This window comes from Ostrinia nubilalis, chromosome 3, assembly GCF_963855985.1.
Source record: "Ostrinia nubilalis chromosome 3, ilOstNubi1.1, whole genome shotgun sequence".
In the NCBI taxonomy this organism is placed as follows: Eukaryota; Metazoa; Arthropoda; class Insecta; order Lepidoptera; family Crambidae; genus Ostrinia; species Ostrinia nubilalis.
Genome location: NC_087090.1, coordinates 14031250 through 14048481, shown reverse-complemented (window position 1 = coordinate 14048481; position 17232 = coordinate 14031250). Strand labels below are relative to the sequence as shown.

General features: G+C 35.9%; 1 protein-coding gene, 1 long non-coding RNA gene and 1 other non-coding gene across 3 annotated transcripts in view; all 3 read right to left on the bottom strand.

Annotated features, from left to right (window-relative positions):
* LOC135088012 (sodium bicarbonate cotransporter 3) overlaps positions 1-17232 on the bottom strand; it is a 54517-nt gene that overhangs the window by 25473 nt on the left and 11812 nt on the right. Inside the window, exon 2 of the mRNA XM_063982896.1 lies at positions 13337-13437. Coding sequence (XP_063838966.1) covers positions 13337-13437 — 101 coding nt within the window. The remainder of the gene's footprint in view (positions 1-13336; positions 13438-17232) is intronic.
* On the bottom strand, positions 2928-4035 carry LOC135088020 (uncharacterized). Its single transcript, XR_010260940.1, has 2 exons — positions 3398-4035; positions 2928-3037 (listed from the first exon to the last, which is right to left on the bottom strand). It is a non-coding gene; the product is annotated as an uncharacterized LOC135088020 (long non-coding RNA).
* On the bottom strand, positions 5452-5522 carry Trnag-ccc (transfer RNA glycine (anticodon CCC)). Its single transcript has one exon. It is a non-coding gene; the product is annotated as a tRNA-Gly (tRNA).

The following is a 17232-nucleotide window of genomic DNA, read 5'->3' as shown; positions in this document are numbered from 1 at the left end:
GACGAACTGTTGCAAATAACCCTCCTTCTGGCGCGGTCGAGTAAAAAAAGAAACTTCTTTTAGCCTATGGTCTAATACCCGTTTTCACCATCAATCCATAATTTTTAAGTGGTCCGTATGAAAACAAATTTCCTGTTATGTGTTACCATAGGGGTCACTTAAAAATTAAGGATTGATGGTGAAAACGGGCGTAAGTAAGTAAGTATTCTACTGAGTCTAGGATTGTGAATTTAATTGTCACCCACACAATAGAACAGTAAGTTTATATTTCTTTTTGTTTAGAGTTAAGTTTGCTTTAGTTTTTAAAAAGTCTGTTTATTGTGAATAAATATTTGGTTACTGTCCCCATAAAACATAAGTGGCAGTATATTTTACGGAGATTCAGTTCACCGCTAAGACTTAAATGGAAATGCTTGAAGCGTATTCTTAAACCCAGTAGTAACAAGATTTATGTACACCGAAGCGTATCTGCCTGGAATCGATTTAATCTGCCACCCAGGTGTTAAAGTGTCGAGATGCGGATCTAGATATCGGGGTCAGGTGTCTTTACAGCCTAGGTCGACTGAAACGCTTGTAGATTCCTTTGAATGCAGTTTGGTTTCTTTATTTAGGTAAGTACTAGTTTCGCCCGCGTGGATTTCAGTTTGTCAGAGAAAGCTTTTATTCAAGAATCTTGACTCCAAAATACTTAAAATCAAATACATTTTCATATCCCTAAAGGAAAGGTAAATACACTTCTTTTCTGTTCAACCCAGCATGTTTTATCGACACAATAGGTAGCGGCTTAGGTTGTTGTGAAACCCAGTGAAAACGTTGTACTGGTAGTACCTACGAGTAGGTACATACTAAAATTGGCCAAGTGCGTGTCGTGCCACGCGCAGTGTAGGGTTCCGTAGTTGTTTGTCGTTACCACAATATAGGTACCTATTTCAGAAGCGAGCAATTACTTCATCTAAAGTCACTTTTCATATTTTCTTTTAAGGATTTCATTAATTCGTGGGATGAGCCCAACTTTTCATTTAGCTAGTTCATAGAGGCGTTATTTGTTCTATTAAACTTTTACACGGTGGTAAAAGACACTCTTTATTCTTGTTTATAGAGACCATAAAAAGGTGAATAATGCTTTGTATCCTTGTATAAAACGTTAAAGGCTTAGGGGAAAGGTCAGATGTGAAGCCATTCAGTGGATCGTATACACGACATCTTTGAGGTCACACACGTTTCAATGTCCATAATCCGTGAGACCTAGACCTCACTTCAAACTCACTGAAAGGGGCTTACAGACCTGTATTTAGACTACCCACTTATGTCTTAATGCATACCTACTTAAGAAGATTCGACATACGTTACGATTACCTCAGTCAGTAGGTAGAAACGTCATATTACTATTGTTGACACGAGTGAAAATTTTCATCTTTTTCTATCTATTCAGCCATCTGAAATGTCTTATTGACTTACAAATCTTATCTGTGGATATCCAAGCCAATATGAGAACTCATCTGAGAATTGAAACTAGGACTTTGGTTACCTTGGTATGGTTTACAAGTTATTAAGCTTGAAAATATGTATAAAATGAACGGTTATCAATCATGTTTGACCAATGTACCGCGGTCTTTACACATAATAAGTAGTATGATCTTAAAGGCAATTTCACGTTCACACTAAAGCTCATAGTGAGTTTACACATGCCTACTTAGTGGGTGGTTCATATTATTGTACAGACGTCTCTCGTCTGTTTTTGCAACAAAAACATACTGTTTAGTCTTTAAGGTTCGGCTAAACTAAACCAATGCGTACAGCCAGCGTGCGCGATGGCGATCAGTAGAAACTAAGGCCCGGTCTGTGAGCACGTAGAATTTTGTCCAATGACCCCAAGCTACCCATCCTTATCGCTCGCGCGTAATTATATTGCTGTCGCGACTGTGCGACGGGCGCTCGCAGTGAGTGTGCGAGCGCGATAGCAACATAATTCTACGTGCTCACAGACCAGAATATAGTAGTAACGCAATCGCTTACGTAGGCTGCACAGTGCACGCGTTGGTTTGGCCGAACCTTAATTTAGTCCGGATTCGGTTGACTGTACATTAAGTGTGACTACCCGTCTTAGTTCAAACGATATTTGCGTAGGCAAATACACGTAACGTCTTACCCGAATTAATAGTTATAGGGCCCTAGAGATATGTCAATTAATAACGTTACACGCTTGAGTTGTTTGGTGCTGTATTGTAGCTGCTCAGTGGAGAGGCTTTCCTTTGAATTAATGATTTGCCTCTACGGTCAGTGGTTAGGCAGTACTTTGAAGGGACCAGAGGTTCCGAGTTTGAATCTCATGGCAAATCAATTAAGTGTATTATCGGACTGTGTTAGGAATCATACATCATACTCAGAACCTTTTAGAAGAATCCAGCAGCTCATATTCGTCGGCCGTTTGGTGTAGTGGTTCAGAACGGACTACTATGCCGAGAGGTCCCGGGTTCGATTCCCGGCCGGGCAGCAATTGGAATGATGAATTTTAATTTCTGTGACGGGTCTGGGTGTTTTCTATGTATAACTAGCTGACCCGGCGAACTTTGTTCCGCCTTAATGGCAATAAATAAGCAGACTTTTTTTTTAATTTCGAACGGGATAAAAAGTATCCTATGTCCTTCTCCTGGCTCTAAACTACCTCCCTGACAATTTTCAGCTAAATCGGTTCAGCCGTTCTTGAGTTATAAGTGGAGTAACTAACACGACTTTCTTTTATATATGAAGTATTTCTCAAAAAAAATGTACGTAACGAAACGGTAGTAACGAAATAGTAAGGCCATAAGGCTTGTTATACATTGGCGAAATATTGTGAATGCTCTTCATTTATTCAATTCGAAATATTTGTAAGTATGCACCCAAATACGGGGTAATATTAAGGGGTTAGAAATAAAATAAGGGAGTAATCATTCATACAATTTTAATAAAATTATTTTTGTTCCATCATGTTTATCCATTTTGAGTCGTTCTCTGTAAGCTTTTTGCCTTTCGGCATTGGTTTTTGGCGGCATTCCTAAAAAAACAAAAGAAGTAATCACATAAAAACGTAATCTAAATGATTTGATTATTTTTTGCCGGTGGCACTTCTGTAAAGCAGATAGTATCCAATCCTTTTGTAATTGACGCTCTATATTTTTTGAAATAAATTAAGTAGTGAATATTACTATGCTTAGTCAGGTAATAATAGTATACACTCAGCATTATGTTGTACTTTTTCGTAACGTAACGAAATTCGTAAAAAACGTAACGAAATATTAGACAAAATGAGATCAGAAACAAGTATTTTTTTGATAAAAGCTGTTACAGCAAATATAAAAGCTTACTAAATGTTCGTACCACACGTATTACAAAAAATGGTTAAATGAAGACTTACCGTTCTATATAAAATCGCTGATTTTACTTCCTGTTACGAAAACGTAATCCCACAAAACACACACGTTTTCACTGATTTTTGCGATAGATGTAATGGCGGAGACGTCAGGCCAACAGCCATTCAGAGTGCAGCTATTGTTGTCCGTGTAAAATAAAATATGGAACTGTTCAGAAACCATGGGAAAGTAGAAATAATCGTAACTAAAGAGTAAATAACGAAATAGTAAATGAGAGCGACTCATTTTGTTTTTTTGCTTAAATTGCTAATTATTATATCACCCCATAGAAAATCAATTTGATACAGAAACTGCGATTACTGTAGAACGATAATACAAAGAAATTTACAATAATTTAGTTACGTATCGCATTTTATGAAACAAAAACACATGAAAAAGCTAGGGTGGCAAACAGGTTTTTGTATGAAAGGTAAAAAAGGACTATTTTTAAAATATCTAAATATTTGGTAATAAGTAGGATTATAGCTATAATTCTTCGTTATCTTAAAGATTAATATTCATCCTTCAAAATTGTGTGTGTGTTTTTTTTGTGTGATGATTTATAAATATGAAACTTTTGAACTGTTTCAAAGCACACTTTTTTTTTTCAAAATGTACATTTTTTTTGAGAAATACTCATATATAGATATGTCATGTATTTATTTACAAAAAAAAAGTATTTAAGTATGTTTATATCCGTTGTCTAGTACCCATAGTACAAGCTTTGCTTAGTTTGGGGCTAGCGGCGCAGTGTAAATTAATGTCCAATGATGATATTGTACATGTAATAAAAAAGATTGCCAAAGGTAAAATAAAATTAAAGCAGGTAGACAGTACCTTCTTCGTTCGTTGGAGTCTGAATTATATAAAGTTATAAATAAAGTTGTTTATGAATCGGTACAAAAGGTAATAAGTGAGCTAAAAGGGTAGCTCGTGTAACGTACCTATTATAGGTAATGGTACTTCGAAGGAATCACTTGAGAATTTGATCGTAAACGTTCGCAAACAATTTAGGAGAGCTTTACCTTAAAGGACAATATAAAATTGCGATATCGCAACATGATTAAATTCGTTGACATTGGACATTTTCTCGATTTATGTTCAAAGTTTTATCGAGTTACAATCTCGAGTCTCGACCCTTGTAAAGGTTTCACACATTAAAGATATTGGATGATCCAACCGAAGGTATTTTTATGACAAAAATATTTAGATAGGTTAATACCTAATTCGTCGTATCAGTTTATATTTTCTTTCACCTTGGCATTATCAAGTAATTCAATGCTTTAAAAATATCGAATGCCCTATGTAATACCTAGAGCACGTATTTTAAAACCAGACATCCAGATATCCAAACTTTCGCATTTATAATATTAGTAGGATTCCAGTGACGTCACACACAAGTTAGTATGTGATGTCACGCTCTGTTGGTGATGTCACGTCCAGTTATTATTCCATGCAAAAATAACTTTAAGAAACCCAAAAAAGTATTATTTTTACATTTACGTGAATATAATAAGAAGTTTATTATTCTTAATTAGTACATAATTTAATTAAAATACTACTGTAGCAAATAAAAACGCCTGAGCTCTCCGTCGAAATATTTAAAAATATCTGGTGCTAGTGAAATACAAAAAGACTAAGAATTTAAATTCTTATCTTAGATCTAAAGAATAATTTAATTAAATAAGTAATAATTTTTTATAAAACGGTAATTGCTCTGAAAACGTTTAAAATGAAAGAGAAAAGATAAAAAGATCTTACTATTTCTAAATTGCTAATGTTTCTGCTTAACTTTACAGGTCCGACAAAGAAAAACATATAAGTATTTGTTTAGATTGTGATAGTAGGTACCTAACTACCTTTTGACTTCGGCTAGAACCTTTGGTGTGTCACATAATTCCGATCTTGAGTCGTATGATTAAAATATTTAAAAAAATCTAGTAAGTATGATATTATGCAAGTTTTCCCTTAGGTATTTCATCTCTCTTCAAGTATTTTTTCCAAAAAGTCCATGCTATATGTGGTGGATCTTTTAATCGACGAATCATAAAAAGTAAAGTGCACTGCCCGGGAATCGAACCCGGGTCGCAAGAATGGGAATCTTGCATGATACCACTACACCAGCAGTGCTTGTCAACGGTGCGCGAAAATAGAATACACATTAAGTTCCTACTTGGTGTCTCGTCGGTGCTATTTGTTGAGGGTAGGTAAATTATTTTACAAGCTTTTGCTCGTGGTTTCGTGAAATTTGGTCTATCACAGAAAGAAATTGTGTGTCTTTTTAAAACCAGGATAAAAACTACTTATTCTATGATCAAATGGCTGCATAAAGAGAGTGGAGGAAGGCGATGAAACCTTACTGTGACAGATCGAAACGAACGCGGGTGAAGTCGCGGGAAAAGCTAGTAAATTAAAACAGCTAAAAAGACCCAACTATTGTAAGCTATGATAGCACAAATGCCAGAGTTGGAACTAGGCCGGTTTTGTCCCATTACTGCATTGTCAGAGTGATAATGCACTCCAATGTTGGTTCAGAATGAAATGATGGAAGTTTGAAAAGAAGGAATTTTTTTTACATTGAAAAAGAGCGTGAGAGACGAATTCTGTTTGTATCGAAATTGGTGTCCAGAATAGACCTCCAGTTAGGTTTTCATTTGTTTTTTATTCCCAAACATTTTTGCCCATATTGGATCCGTGGCTTCCTGCCAAATACTGACGGTTTTCAGATAAGAACGGTTCGCAAAAACCGTTTTACAAAACTATTTTTAGAACTACAAATACGAAAGTTCTACTTAAAACTGTTCACTTCGTTAGCTGTTGACTTTGTTAACTAGCGTTGTAACTTTTAATGACAGTAGTTAGGTGTTCCAAAACTGCATGAAATTGATGCCACTTGAAATTGGAGCTACATGTGAATATACAAAATTGTTGTAAAGTCGTAATTAAAACTACACTACAACTACGAAGCTACAGTGTTTAGCTGGGTGTGCTGTCATCTGTAATAGGCTCTAGTTTCTTAAAAAAAAAGTATTTTAGTAATATCTTTTCAATACAGGAATTTAATATCTATTTCCATTTTATTTTGCAGTCTTGTTAAAGTAAAGCCACTACCAAACTGTTATGTATAAATTAATTAATGGAAACTTTGGGTACCTACCTATTCAGGACTATAAAGTTATGACGCCAAACTTTTGAAAACCATTTTTAATGGTGTTAAGAGCCATTTCACAAAAATATTCCGCGCGAATTTAGCTACAAACTGTCAACGCAAAGACAAAAGAGTAAAAAGAACGCCGATATGGACAAAAAAATCTTGAGCCGTGACCGTATTAAGACTTGATATAAGTTATTAATTTTTAGGTAGAATAAGGTATTAAAACATGAATAATTAATATAAAATTTTAATCGAGTTTAGGTATTTAGTCTTTCAAAGATTTTTATATTTCGATTAATAAATGAAACACGTATAGGTATAATATGTAAAATATATATTATAGCCCGACCAGGAACATAAAAAGCCTCGCCATGTTGCGGAAAACTAATGGTACTAATTTCTTTTAATGGCAACAGTAACTGAAAACTTCATTGACATGTCACCTTGCATGTCAATAATAAACTGTCTATTGCTGTCAAAGTGTAAACAAACTTTATTTTAAATGTGTGCAATGGATTTGGGAATTAAATTGCTAAAAACTTTTTATAATCGTGAAAGAAAACTGGTTCACAATGTGTTAAATTATTTGTCTAAGAGAAGTACTAAGGGTTCGGACAATATTTTCATTGAATAATGTTTCCGACAAAGGTTGTCAAATTGACTGACATGTTTATCGTATAGTATAGTCCACTATGAAAATTAGCTGTGGTTTGTTTCAACTACCTATTTTAAAGATTTTTGTCACTTTGAAAGTGTTGAATTTTATGGAATTGGGAAAGAAGTACCGAGTTTGAAGCGTTCATGAGCAGACATTGCAGTTCAATATTCAAGTTCTGAATTTGATTATTGATGAATAATAAAATAAATCCTACTAGCTCGATTGATGGTTTCATTTAATTTATTTAGACCAAGTTACCTATATAATCTTTTTTCGTTAATTTATGAAAATATCAAATTAGCCCGTAATCCTGAATCCTGATACATAAAATTAGCCTATTAATTTAACACAGGTACGACTGTACTCAGTGTTGCTCTATCAAATGCAATTAACGCGCCTCTATGCCAGGGTTTTTATGTTCCTGGTCGGGCTATAAGTAAAAAATAAAGACAGTGACATAGTGAAAAAAAAATTTGCCCCCTTACAGCTCCATCATCGGACCCTGGATATCATTTAGGGACGAAGTATTCGTCAAAGCGAATCACACAAGCCCAAACTCCATAGGGTTCTATTGTTTTGTTACGGAGTTGCAATGGAGGTGGCCATTGCAACTCCTCCAGATCCATTATCAGACAGAGCTAAGAAATAAATAAATAAATAAATATTATTATTATTAAACAAATAACTAAAATAATTCATCTAACTATCTTAAATCTTACTAGTCTTACTAATATTATAAATACGAACGTTTGTGTGGATGTCTGGATGTTTGTTACTCTTTCACGCAAAAACTGCTGAACAGATTTTGATGAAACTTTACAGTACAGCAGTACTATCACTCGGGTCGGACGTTCCTATCGCAAAACCGTTGGTTCACTCAGTTCCGATACGACTCTAGTGCTGTGTGTAATAGGGATGATGACTGGGTAATGAAATCGAAATTCTGTTTAGTCCGTCGTTAGCCGTTTTATCTTTTTATTAGTATTCTTTCCATTAGTATTCTTAATAAACGTAGTCTTATCATCCTTACCGATTTCCCGCCTTTTGTATTTATCTGTGCACTAATATTACTATTTATGTATGTTTATCTAGACAATTTTATGCAGCTATTTTATTTATTTTACCAATGGTCCGTGACCCTCACTCGGCATGGGGCACACTGAAAACCAGCGCCGTGGCCTTCGTTACCGTGGGCCACGGCATATGCTGAGTGGGGTCCCGTTGCAGTGGGCATCTTGTTGGTGAATGGGTGGCACTGCTCAGTTTACTCTTGTTTTAATTTTTTTTTTCTTCTTTTATTATTATGTGCCACTGTCATGTCTATGTAATTGCCTGTATTTGTGTGATGTCCATTGTAATAAATGTATCTTTCTTTCTTTCTAATTACAGTATTGTATTGAGTTGAAATGTCGCGTGACGTCACTTTTGAGTAAAAATTCTACTCAAACGTGACGTATCGCGCCATTTCAACTCGATGTAGCACTGTTATTATTTAATAATGAAAGAAAATAAAAAATATGAGTAATATTTTCTAAATAACTGTCTGACGGACAAATAATTGAAATTTTGACATCTAGCCTATTATTCTCTACGAGTGGATTTAATTTTGCCTGAGACCTATGCCATGAACCCTGAACCAGAAGACCCTGTCGCCAGCGACAGCGACGCTTATCCATCCCTAGCATCGACCAGAATTTTATTGTGCGCATACTCTGGAGCATGCTACATACAACTGGCTGTCGAAGAAGCATAGATTTCCCTTGAGTCTACTCCCGCTACCATATGGCACTCCGCTAAAACTCGTGAGGGCGCCAACACTTGCTTTTGTATCGAAAATTAGTATGAGCAGCGCACGTAGTTGCTCTATGCAACCACGCTATTTTAAACCGTGGCCCCTAAGCATGAGATGGGAAACTGCACTCCCTTGAATTCTCTTGAATTTGATGGTGTTAGGGGAATCCTAGGAATGAATACATACCTACTTTCTAATGGAATTACCTCATCAATGTTACGTTTTCACTTGTTATTTTATTGCGATCTGTCCTTGATTTTTCAAACACGTGTCAAAATAAAAAAATAATTTAAATCAAAAACACTAAGGAATATTTAATTTTTTATTGATATCAACCTCGATGCAAGCACAGATTACAGAAACTAAAGGGAGATGTGACAAGGGGGCGGAGCCGGTGTCGCAACAATATGCCCAAAAACAGAACATATTGCTTGTGAAGGCAATAATGACAGCAGCGACGACATAATGTAAACAGTTTACATTGCTTGCATAGTACTAAAGATTATTCGAACATTAAATACTAATACCGCAGTGGATAATGAGCACATATTTTGACTTTGTGTGTGTGAATTCCTAATGCGACACTGAGTTTCGAACTCAGCGCATTACTAAGCATCTCTCTATAAAATATCTCTATGGAAGCAAGTTATCTCCAAAATAACATTCTACACCTATAGAACCTAGTCAGGTAATAATTTTAATAAAATACGAAGCACGTCATCTATCAATAGAATATAATATATTTTAGAAGTTAATAAATATGCATAAAATATAAAAACTTTAGTTAAATCATAGAATTTCTGAAAAACTAGTACTAAAATCGTACTGGAAACAAAAAAAAAAAAAATATGTTATTTATTAAACGTCCAATTTATTAAAGATTTTGGACTAAACTTTTTAAAAATATTTTATAGCCTACATAAAATACGAAAACATTTTGAATTCTAATCGTGAAATAATTTTTTTTCGGAGCCTATTGCCTCCAAACAAACAAATTAGTCCGTTTCAAACCACTACACCAAACGGCCGACTCGAAACAGGGACCACTCGGCATAGTATCAAATGTATTTGGTCGCCGTATAAATCACCGCTTCACGACACGAACGCACGTAAACGTCATGGCGGGAAAAGTGACACAGGTCCTGCCTTGACGGGCGCTCGCGCCATACTAATCGATGTCGGCTTGTGCATTGTAATTTATACTGATATTCACATCAATATTTTGACAAAGTGGTTACTAATATTAAAACAATAACTGTAGAAATCAATACTACAATGAATATTCTTCATTTTGGGATACTTTTATTGCAGTTATTGCTGTGTTTTTAAACTAAAAACCACGATCAAAATGTGACGTTAATCTTCAAATTTGCCAAATTATTTTTAGATTTTACTCAATAATGGTAATGAAATTCAAGAATCTATTTCATTAATGGACTACAAGAATATATGTTTGATGATTACTATATATTTTTAAGCTTATTATATGAGCATAAATAATAGATACAGGACTTTGAAATAGAGTCTGCGGCAATTTTTCCGTAAAATGGTTGTGGGAGATGGGGCACTGAGAATTAAGCAAAAGAGTTTTAGTAAATCCGTTTCATTAATGGTCAACACCAAGGATCGACCTATCTTTCGCAGTTATTAAATAATCTCTGGGTGTTGCTTAAGATAGTAATTCATGCTTCCAAAATCTTAGAAATTCGCACGAAAATGTAAAATGGCTCTTAATAACTACTCAAACATGACTTCACAATTCACAAATCTCATACCTCAAATTGTAGGTAGCTTAAAGGCTGAGTTGCACCACCTAAATTTAACCGTAACTATAACCGGTGTATTTTGTATGAAGTTTGAGAGATTTTTGACGTTTGTTAAAGTTAAAGTAAGATGGATCATTAGAATAAAACAAAATCTTCAAACATTCGTTTCTCGTACAAATGTTTAATATTAATGATTTCTGTTTATAAAAATACTGGAAATTCGTCTTTCGCGGAATATTGGAAATGGTTTCATATTACCTTATTGTTACTGAAGAGTCCCATTTACATAATTTTATTCTGAATCTTTGTTGTGATAACTTGTTTTAAATTGTTTCTTTGTATAATAAAGGTACATTAATATTGTCTGAAATATTTGTTTAATAATGTCATGATTAATTTATTTTTAAAAAGCAAGTTGTATAAAATTCGTTTGAACTCGTATGACGATTTCAAATATAAGAAAATGTTGAGAGAACAACATTGAAAAACAAAAATCCACCCCTTGCTAATAAAAATTTAGGTAGGTACCTACCTCAGGAATCTACTCAAGCGTTTAAAAGGAAAAAATGACATTTCCATACTAAACGGTACTTTAACGGTCCAACTTTTATTAATAAGGTGGCTAGGTAATAATTTTTCCATCTACTAAAGATAAACGTTACAATCAAAATTCTTCAAACTATCTACCTCTTACTTATAAGCTTAAACTTCTTCATAGAACGGAAAACGTCGTTCGCACGTTATGGTGAGCTTATTTTCATCGATTTGGTGGCAAACTCATAATAAATTAAACTTGATAAGGTAATTTCATCTCTATAACCGTATGATAGGGTGGTATTTTCTTTATTCGTGATTGGTATCCCGGTGTATGTTTGGCTCCCTACTTATCCTACAGGAGCTCCCCTCTGACCTAGTTTCGGTTTTCGGGAACTTAGGTAATTGGAATACAAACAATCATACCGGAATATCACTTCATTTTATCAGGATTTGAGAGGTTTTTTATAAAGGTCAAATGTTGACTAAACACTTTTTGTAAAAATTAAAATTTAAGGTGCGTGAAAATTTCGCTTATTTTTTCGACGTGTCTGGAAAATTTTTAGAAACAAAAAGCGAAATGGCTGCCATTTTTTCGTTTCGCTGACTTGTCTGGATTTTTAGGGTTCCGTAGCCAAATGGCAACAAACGGAACCCTTATAGATTCGTCATGTCTCTCTGTCTGTCCGTCTGTCCGTCTGTCCGTCTGTCCGTCTGTCCGTCTGTCCGTCTGTCCGTCTGTCCGTCTGTCCGTCTGTCCGTCTGTCCGTCTGTCCGTCTGTCCGTCTGTCCGTCTGTCCGTCTGTCCGTCTGTCCGTCTGTCCGTCTGTCCGTCCGTATGTCACAGTCATTTTTTTTCCGAAACTATAAGAGCTATACTGTTGAAACTTGGTAGGTAGATGTATTCTGTGAACCGCATTAAGATTTTGATGCAAAAATAATAAAAAAATATTGAGGGCTCATACTTAGAACTGAAACTCAAAAATGTTTTTTTCATCAAACACATACGTGTGGGATAGGTCTTCAAAAATGATATTATCGAGGTTTCTGAATTTTTTTTTTCTAAATCGAATAGTTTGCGTGACAGACGCTTCCAAAGTGGAAAAAAGTTGCCCCCCCCCTCTAAGTTCTAAAATAAGAAAATGAAAAATCTAAAAAAACATATGATGTACATTACTATAAAAACTACCAACGAAAATTGTTTTGAACGAGATCAGATCACGTAAGTAGTTTTTTTTAATACCTCGTAAATCGTAAACAGCATAATACCGCGTAAGCTTTCATACAAATAACTTAAATTTAAAAAAAAATCATAAATCAATGGTACTGAACCCTTTGTGCGTGAGTCCGACACGCACTTGGCCGGTTTTTTCAGTAACAAGCGATGTCGCTACCAGCTGTCAGTTTATTTTGTCATGTTGCGAATAAACCACTACAGAATAAAATAAAGACTCGTGATTTAACGATATTAAGTGAATTGGCCAAATAACAATTTTATTATAAATCTCAAGTAAGTCAAACTAAATTCCACCCGGGCGAAGTCGCGTGCAAAAATCAATGAAATTTTAAGCAATGACATGATTGACAGGTCATAAAGTTCGTCAATCTCTTAAGTATCGGGATTTTCCTTAAGCTTTTCCTGTGTTGAGAGAGAATAAACAGCTGTTATTGTCTAAGATATTGGAATTCTCCTAAAGTTACTTTGGGAAAAGCTATCTATATTAATTATTATCTTTATCACGATTATTAACAAGACGCAGGTTAGCGTACCATCCCTACATTGTCGACATTCCACCAGCTCGCACTAAGCGATTCGATAACTCTTTTATAATGCGAAACAGCTAGGGACTGGAATTCGTTGCCTGCTGCTGTCTTTCCCGAAAACTATAATCCAGGCCTTTTCAAGGTGAGAGTGATTAAGCACTTAGGGCAGATATGTATGTACCATCCTAGACAGCATCTCACTAAACATCAGGTGAGATTACGGTCAAATACCTGCCTTGTTCTGCATAAAAAAATAAAAAAAACCTTTTTACGAACCTTCAAAATCCTGTTCAGTGTAATCGTGATGGGTTTGTTTCCTCGCAGCTGGGTCAGTGGGAGCCTCTTCATCATCAGCCCTGGTCTCCATATTCCACGGCCTGCGAACAAGTAAACAGGTGAGTTTAATATTATTTCATAAACAAAAGAGGTCCACTGTTGGACAAAGGATTTTCACAACGACCACCCCTGCGTTGCTCGCAATAAGGTGCTAAGAACCGGCGCACTTTACGAGATCGTCGTTCCACCTAGTGGGACTAGGCCTGCCTTTAGACAATAACTCGCGGCTCCGTTTCTTTGGGCTCTAGTGGAAACCATCGGGTTTTAGCGGGTAGGCCCCGCCTTTGGTGGGTAGGCAGGGAGAGTCCCACATTATAACCCACTGGCCGTCCCCATCGACCACACCTTCGACGTAAAAAAGGCCTGCCTACATGAGGTTTTTCACTCCATGATGCCCACAAAGGTAACTTACATTAATCCACAACTAAGCCTAGGCGCAGACCACCAACTTTTAGTTGGCCGATAGTAGGGCCCGATTCTAACTTGTATGAAGAATCGGCCGATACCAAATCGGTGTAATGTGCGCACTTTTATACATCTCCATACTGATCAACAGCCCGAACCAACTTGGCTAAATCCAAACGAATGTTAGTACCTAATACGCAGGGCACATAGTACGCAGAACTGACGGCCGATGGGGCAGCAAGGTTCTGGAATGGAGGCCGCGTACCGGAAAACGCAGCGTGGGACGTCCACCCACAAGGTGGACCGACGACCTGATAAAGGTAGCAGGAAGGCGCTGGATGCAGGCTAGGGTGTCCCTTATATGGCCGAAAAAAAATTTTTTTTAGATATTGAAATGCATACCCTCTATTTCTTTTCGTACTACTCAGACATACTTAAATACAAAATTTCATCATCCTACGTCCACATTAACCCGTGCCGACTTAGCTCTGAAGATTTTGAAAAATGCTGGTTTTACCCCTTTCGTTATGTAGCTAAATCAATTAAAATATTTATTTTTTATAAAATATTTATAAAAAGAAGATAACATTACAGATCAGACAATATATTTTACTTTTGAGGGACCCTTTTTTACATTCTGGATACAGATTTCCATGCTCCTGAATATTGGCCTGATTTTTGCTACACTGTGCGTAGCAAAAAAAGCTTTTGCTCTTCCTTTGCAGTGATCAAACCATGAAAATCTTGCATAAGCTTTATAGCTCTTTCAGCTGTATCATTAACTACCCTTAAAGAAGCACTTTTTTGCCTTTAAATAGGCAACATCTTTATCTCATATAGAAATGTGTCTCAGGGGGAAATTATTATCAATTTTCAATCGAGAAAATAAATTTATACTCTTGACAGACAAAAAACCACTCAATGGTTTTCCAGCAACAATAAATAAGGCAGTATTATTATCAATTCATTAAAAACAGGATAAAAATTAGTACAAAGTCCTATTTACCATAGAAATAATCATACCTTCTTCAGATGGAATGTATCTCTTCCCAGAATCATACATACTCTCTCTTTGTACTTTTACTACAATATTGACGGTGTTTGTTCATTACCTTCATCATCAAAGAGTGATTAAATGGCAATTTCTTCTGATATGAAGTACCAAAGATGTTGACTAAACTTACTCAGGGCTGCTTTGGAAATCAATTTGTCAAAACTCTCATATACCTCTTGGAAAGTGGATGTCAAGAGTTCCTTAAGGCTTTCCTCAGAGCTGGTAAGCTGGTCGTGATGTCCTTGCGTTTGTATAGAATCTTGCGTAGTAAGAGATGACGACAAACCTCCGAAACATATTTGCTCTATTTTTTATTTATTTAATTTTCTTTGTCTTGCACTTTCTACTTTCTTAACTAACTTTTTGTCTACACCTTAACACTCTGGACGCCTTGGTTTTATTTGCTTTTGTTAAAATATTTTGTTTGTTTTTAAATCCTCCTCACCGCGGCGCTTATAAATCTTGAATTTTTTAAATATTTTTTCTTGCAATTCCCTTCAAGCAGGGTGAAGATACACAAGTTTTTTTACACAGTTAGGCTCTGGTAGGATTTATAGCTTTTCCCAAAATATAATACACTCCCGAATGATGAGATTAGAGCTTTCAATAACGTTTAATTAACTTCGCAAAATATGTTAAAAAATACTGCAAAAACTTGACGATTAACGGTAACTTAGTGCCTATTATTTGATAAAACGTCCCCGACTAAGAAAATACTTTTTTTATTGCTTCTTAATTCGACAGCCATCTTCTAAATGTCAAACAATAGGTGTTAATCACGAGATTAATTGAGAACAAATGATAAACACCGCGAATACGCACCGCTACTGCCGCGCAACATGTTTCGATGCAAGTCGGCACGGGTTATCGTACTCCAAATAAGGTAAAAATTTATTTACGAGTGTTTTAGAGGCAAACAAACAAAACTAAGACCTATGCGTTACAAATTTAAAACTTTGAAAAATAAGGGACACCCTAATGCAGGCAGCTACCAACCGTGCGATGAGGAAGTCATTGGGGGAGGCCTATGTTCAGCAGTGGACGTCCTGTGGCTGAAGTGATGATGATGATGAAGTCTAGGCGCGGACCACTAACTTTTAGTTGGCCGATAGTTGGGCCTGATTTTAATTTGTATGAAGAATCGGCCGATACCAAATCGGAGTAATGTGCGCACTTTTATACATCTCCATACTGATCAACAGCCCGAACCAACGAGGCTAACGCCCGTATTCACAAACATTACTATGAGGTCTCAAAGTGCGCATGGACGCACAGGGTGACACACGAACAAATCACAGAGCTCTATTCAACGCTGTGTGTTCTAGTTGCTGCTTCACTTAAGCAAGTATCGTTTGTGAATACGGGCGTAAATCCAAATGAATGTTAATACTTAGTTCAATTTTTTTATAAAGTAATCTCATTAAGTATCTTTGACTACAGTTTCTACCAGTTTCTATAGCAATAGATACTTAATAATCGCTATAAACTAATAGACGAGGCTAAACAGCCATCAGCGGAGTCTATCACACTACTAGGCGCGTCTAGTGTGCTAAGTTAATGTTATTCTAATATCATCATTATGGAAACATGAGCATCTGCCTTAGGATCTATTAAGGTAACATTTTCTGCATAACTCATTATCTACTACTAGCTGACCCGGCGAACTTTGTTCCGCCATAATGGCAATAAATAAGCAGACTTTTTTTTTAATTTCGAACGGGATAAAAAGTATCCTATGTCCTTCTCCTGGCTCTAAACTACCTCCCTGACAATTTTCAGCTACCTAAATCGGTTCAGCCGTTCTTGAGTTATAAGTGGAGTAACTAACACGACTTTCTTTTATATATATAGATTTAAGAGTAAGTAGAGGTATTTTTATCAGGTATATTTCTCAATGAAAAAGTTTTTAATTCAGCAGTGCGTTACTATTTGTTGGAAGGTGTTTTATTTAAAACTATGTACACCCTAGTCGGGCTAGTAAAGGATATGATATAGTTTTATATCGTGGCGTCACATTGAATTTTATTAACCGTAGGTATACTCATCGTGAAATTAAACCACCTCGCCAAAATGCAGTCAGAGCAAAGAGATACAAAGATTTCTTCCTATTCATGAAAGAAATGGCAACACTTCCTCTTCCCATTATACCCAATTAGGGTTGTCAGGTCCAAAACCACAAAAGCCGGACTCTGTGTCATATTTAGAATTCATAGAATTAGTGTCATAGCTCACCTCGACTTTCGCCTAGCACGGCAGCCAAATAACAAAAGCTAGAAAGCCAATATTTGGCCGGACAAGACCGTAAAAAGCCAAACACCTGGCAACCCTATATCCAATGCCAAATACAATAACTTGTTAGAAGTATCTACTTCTATAA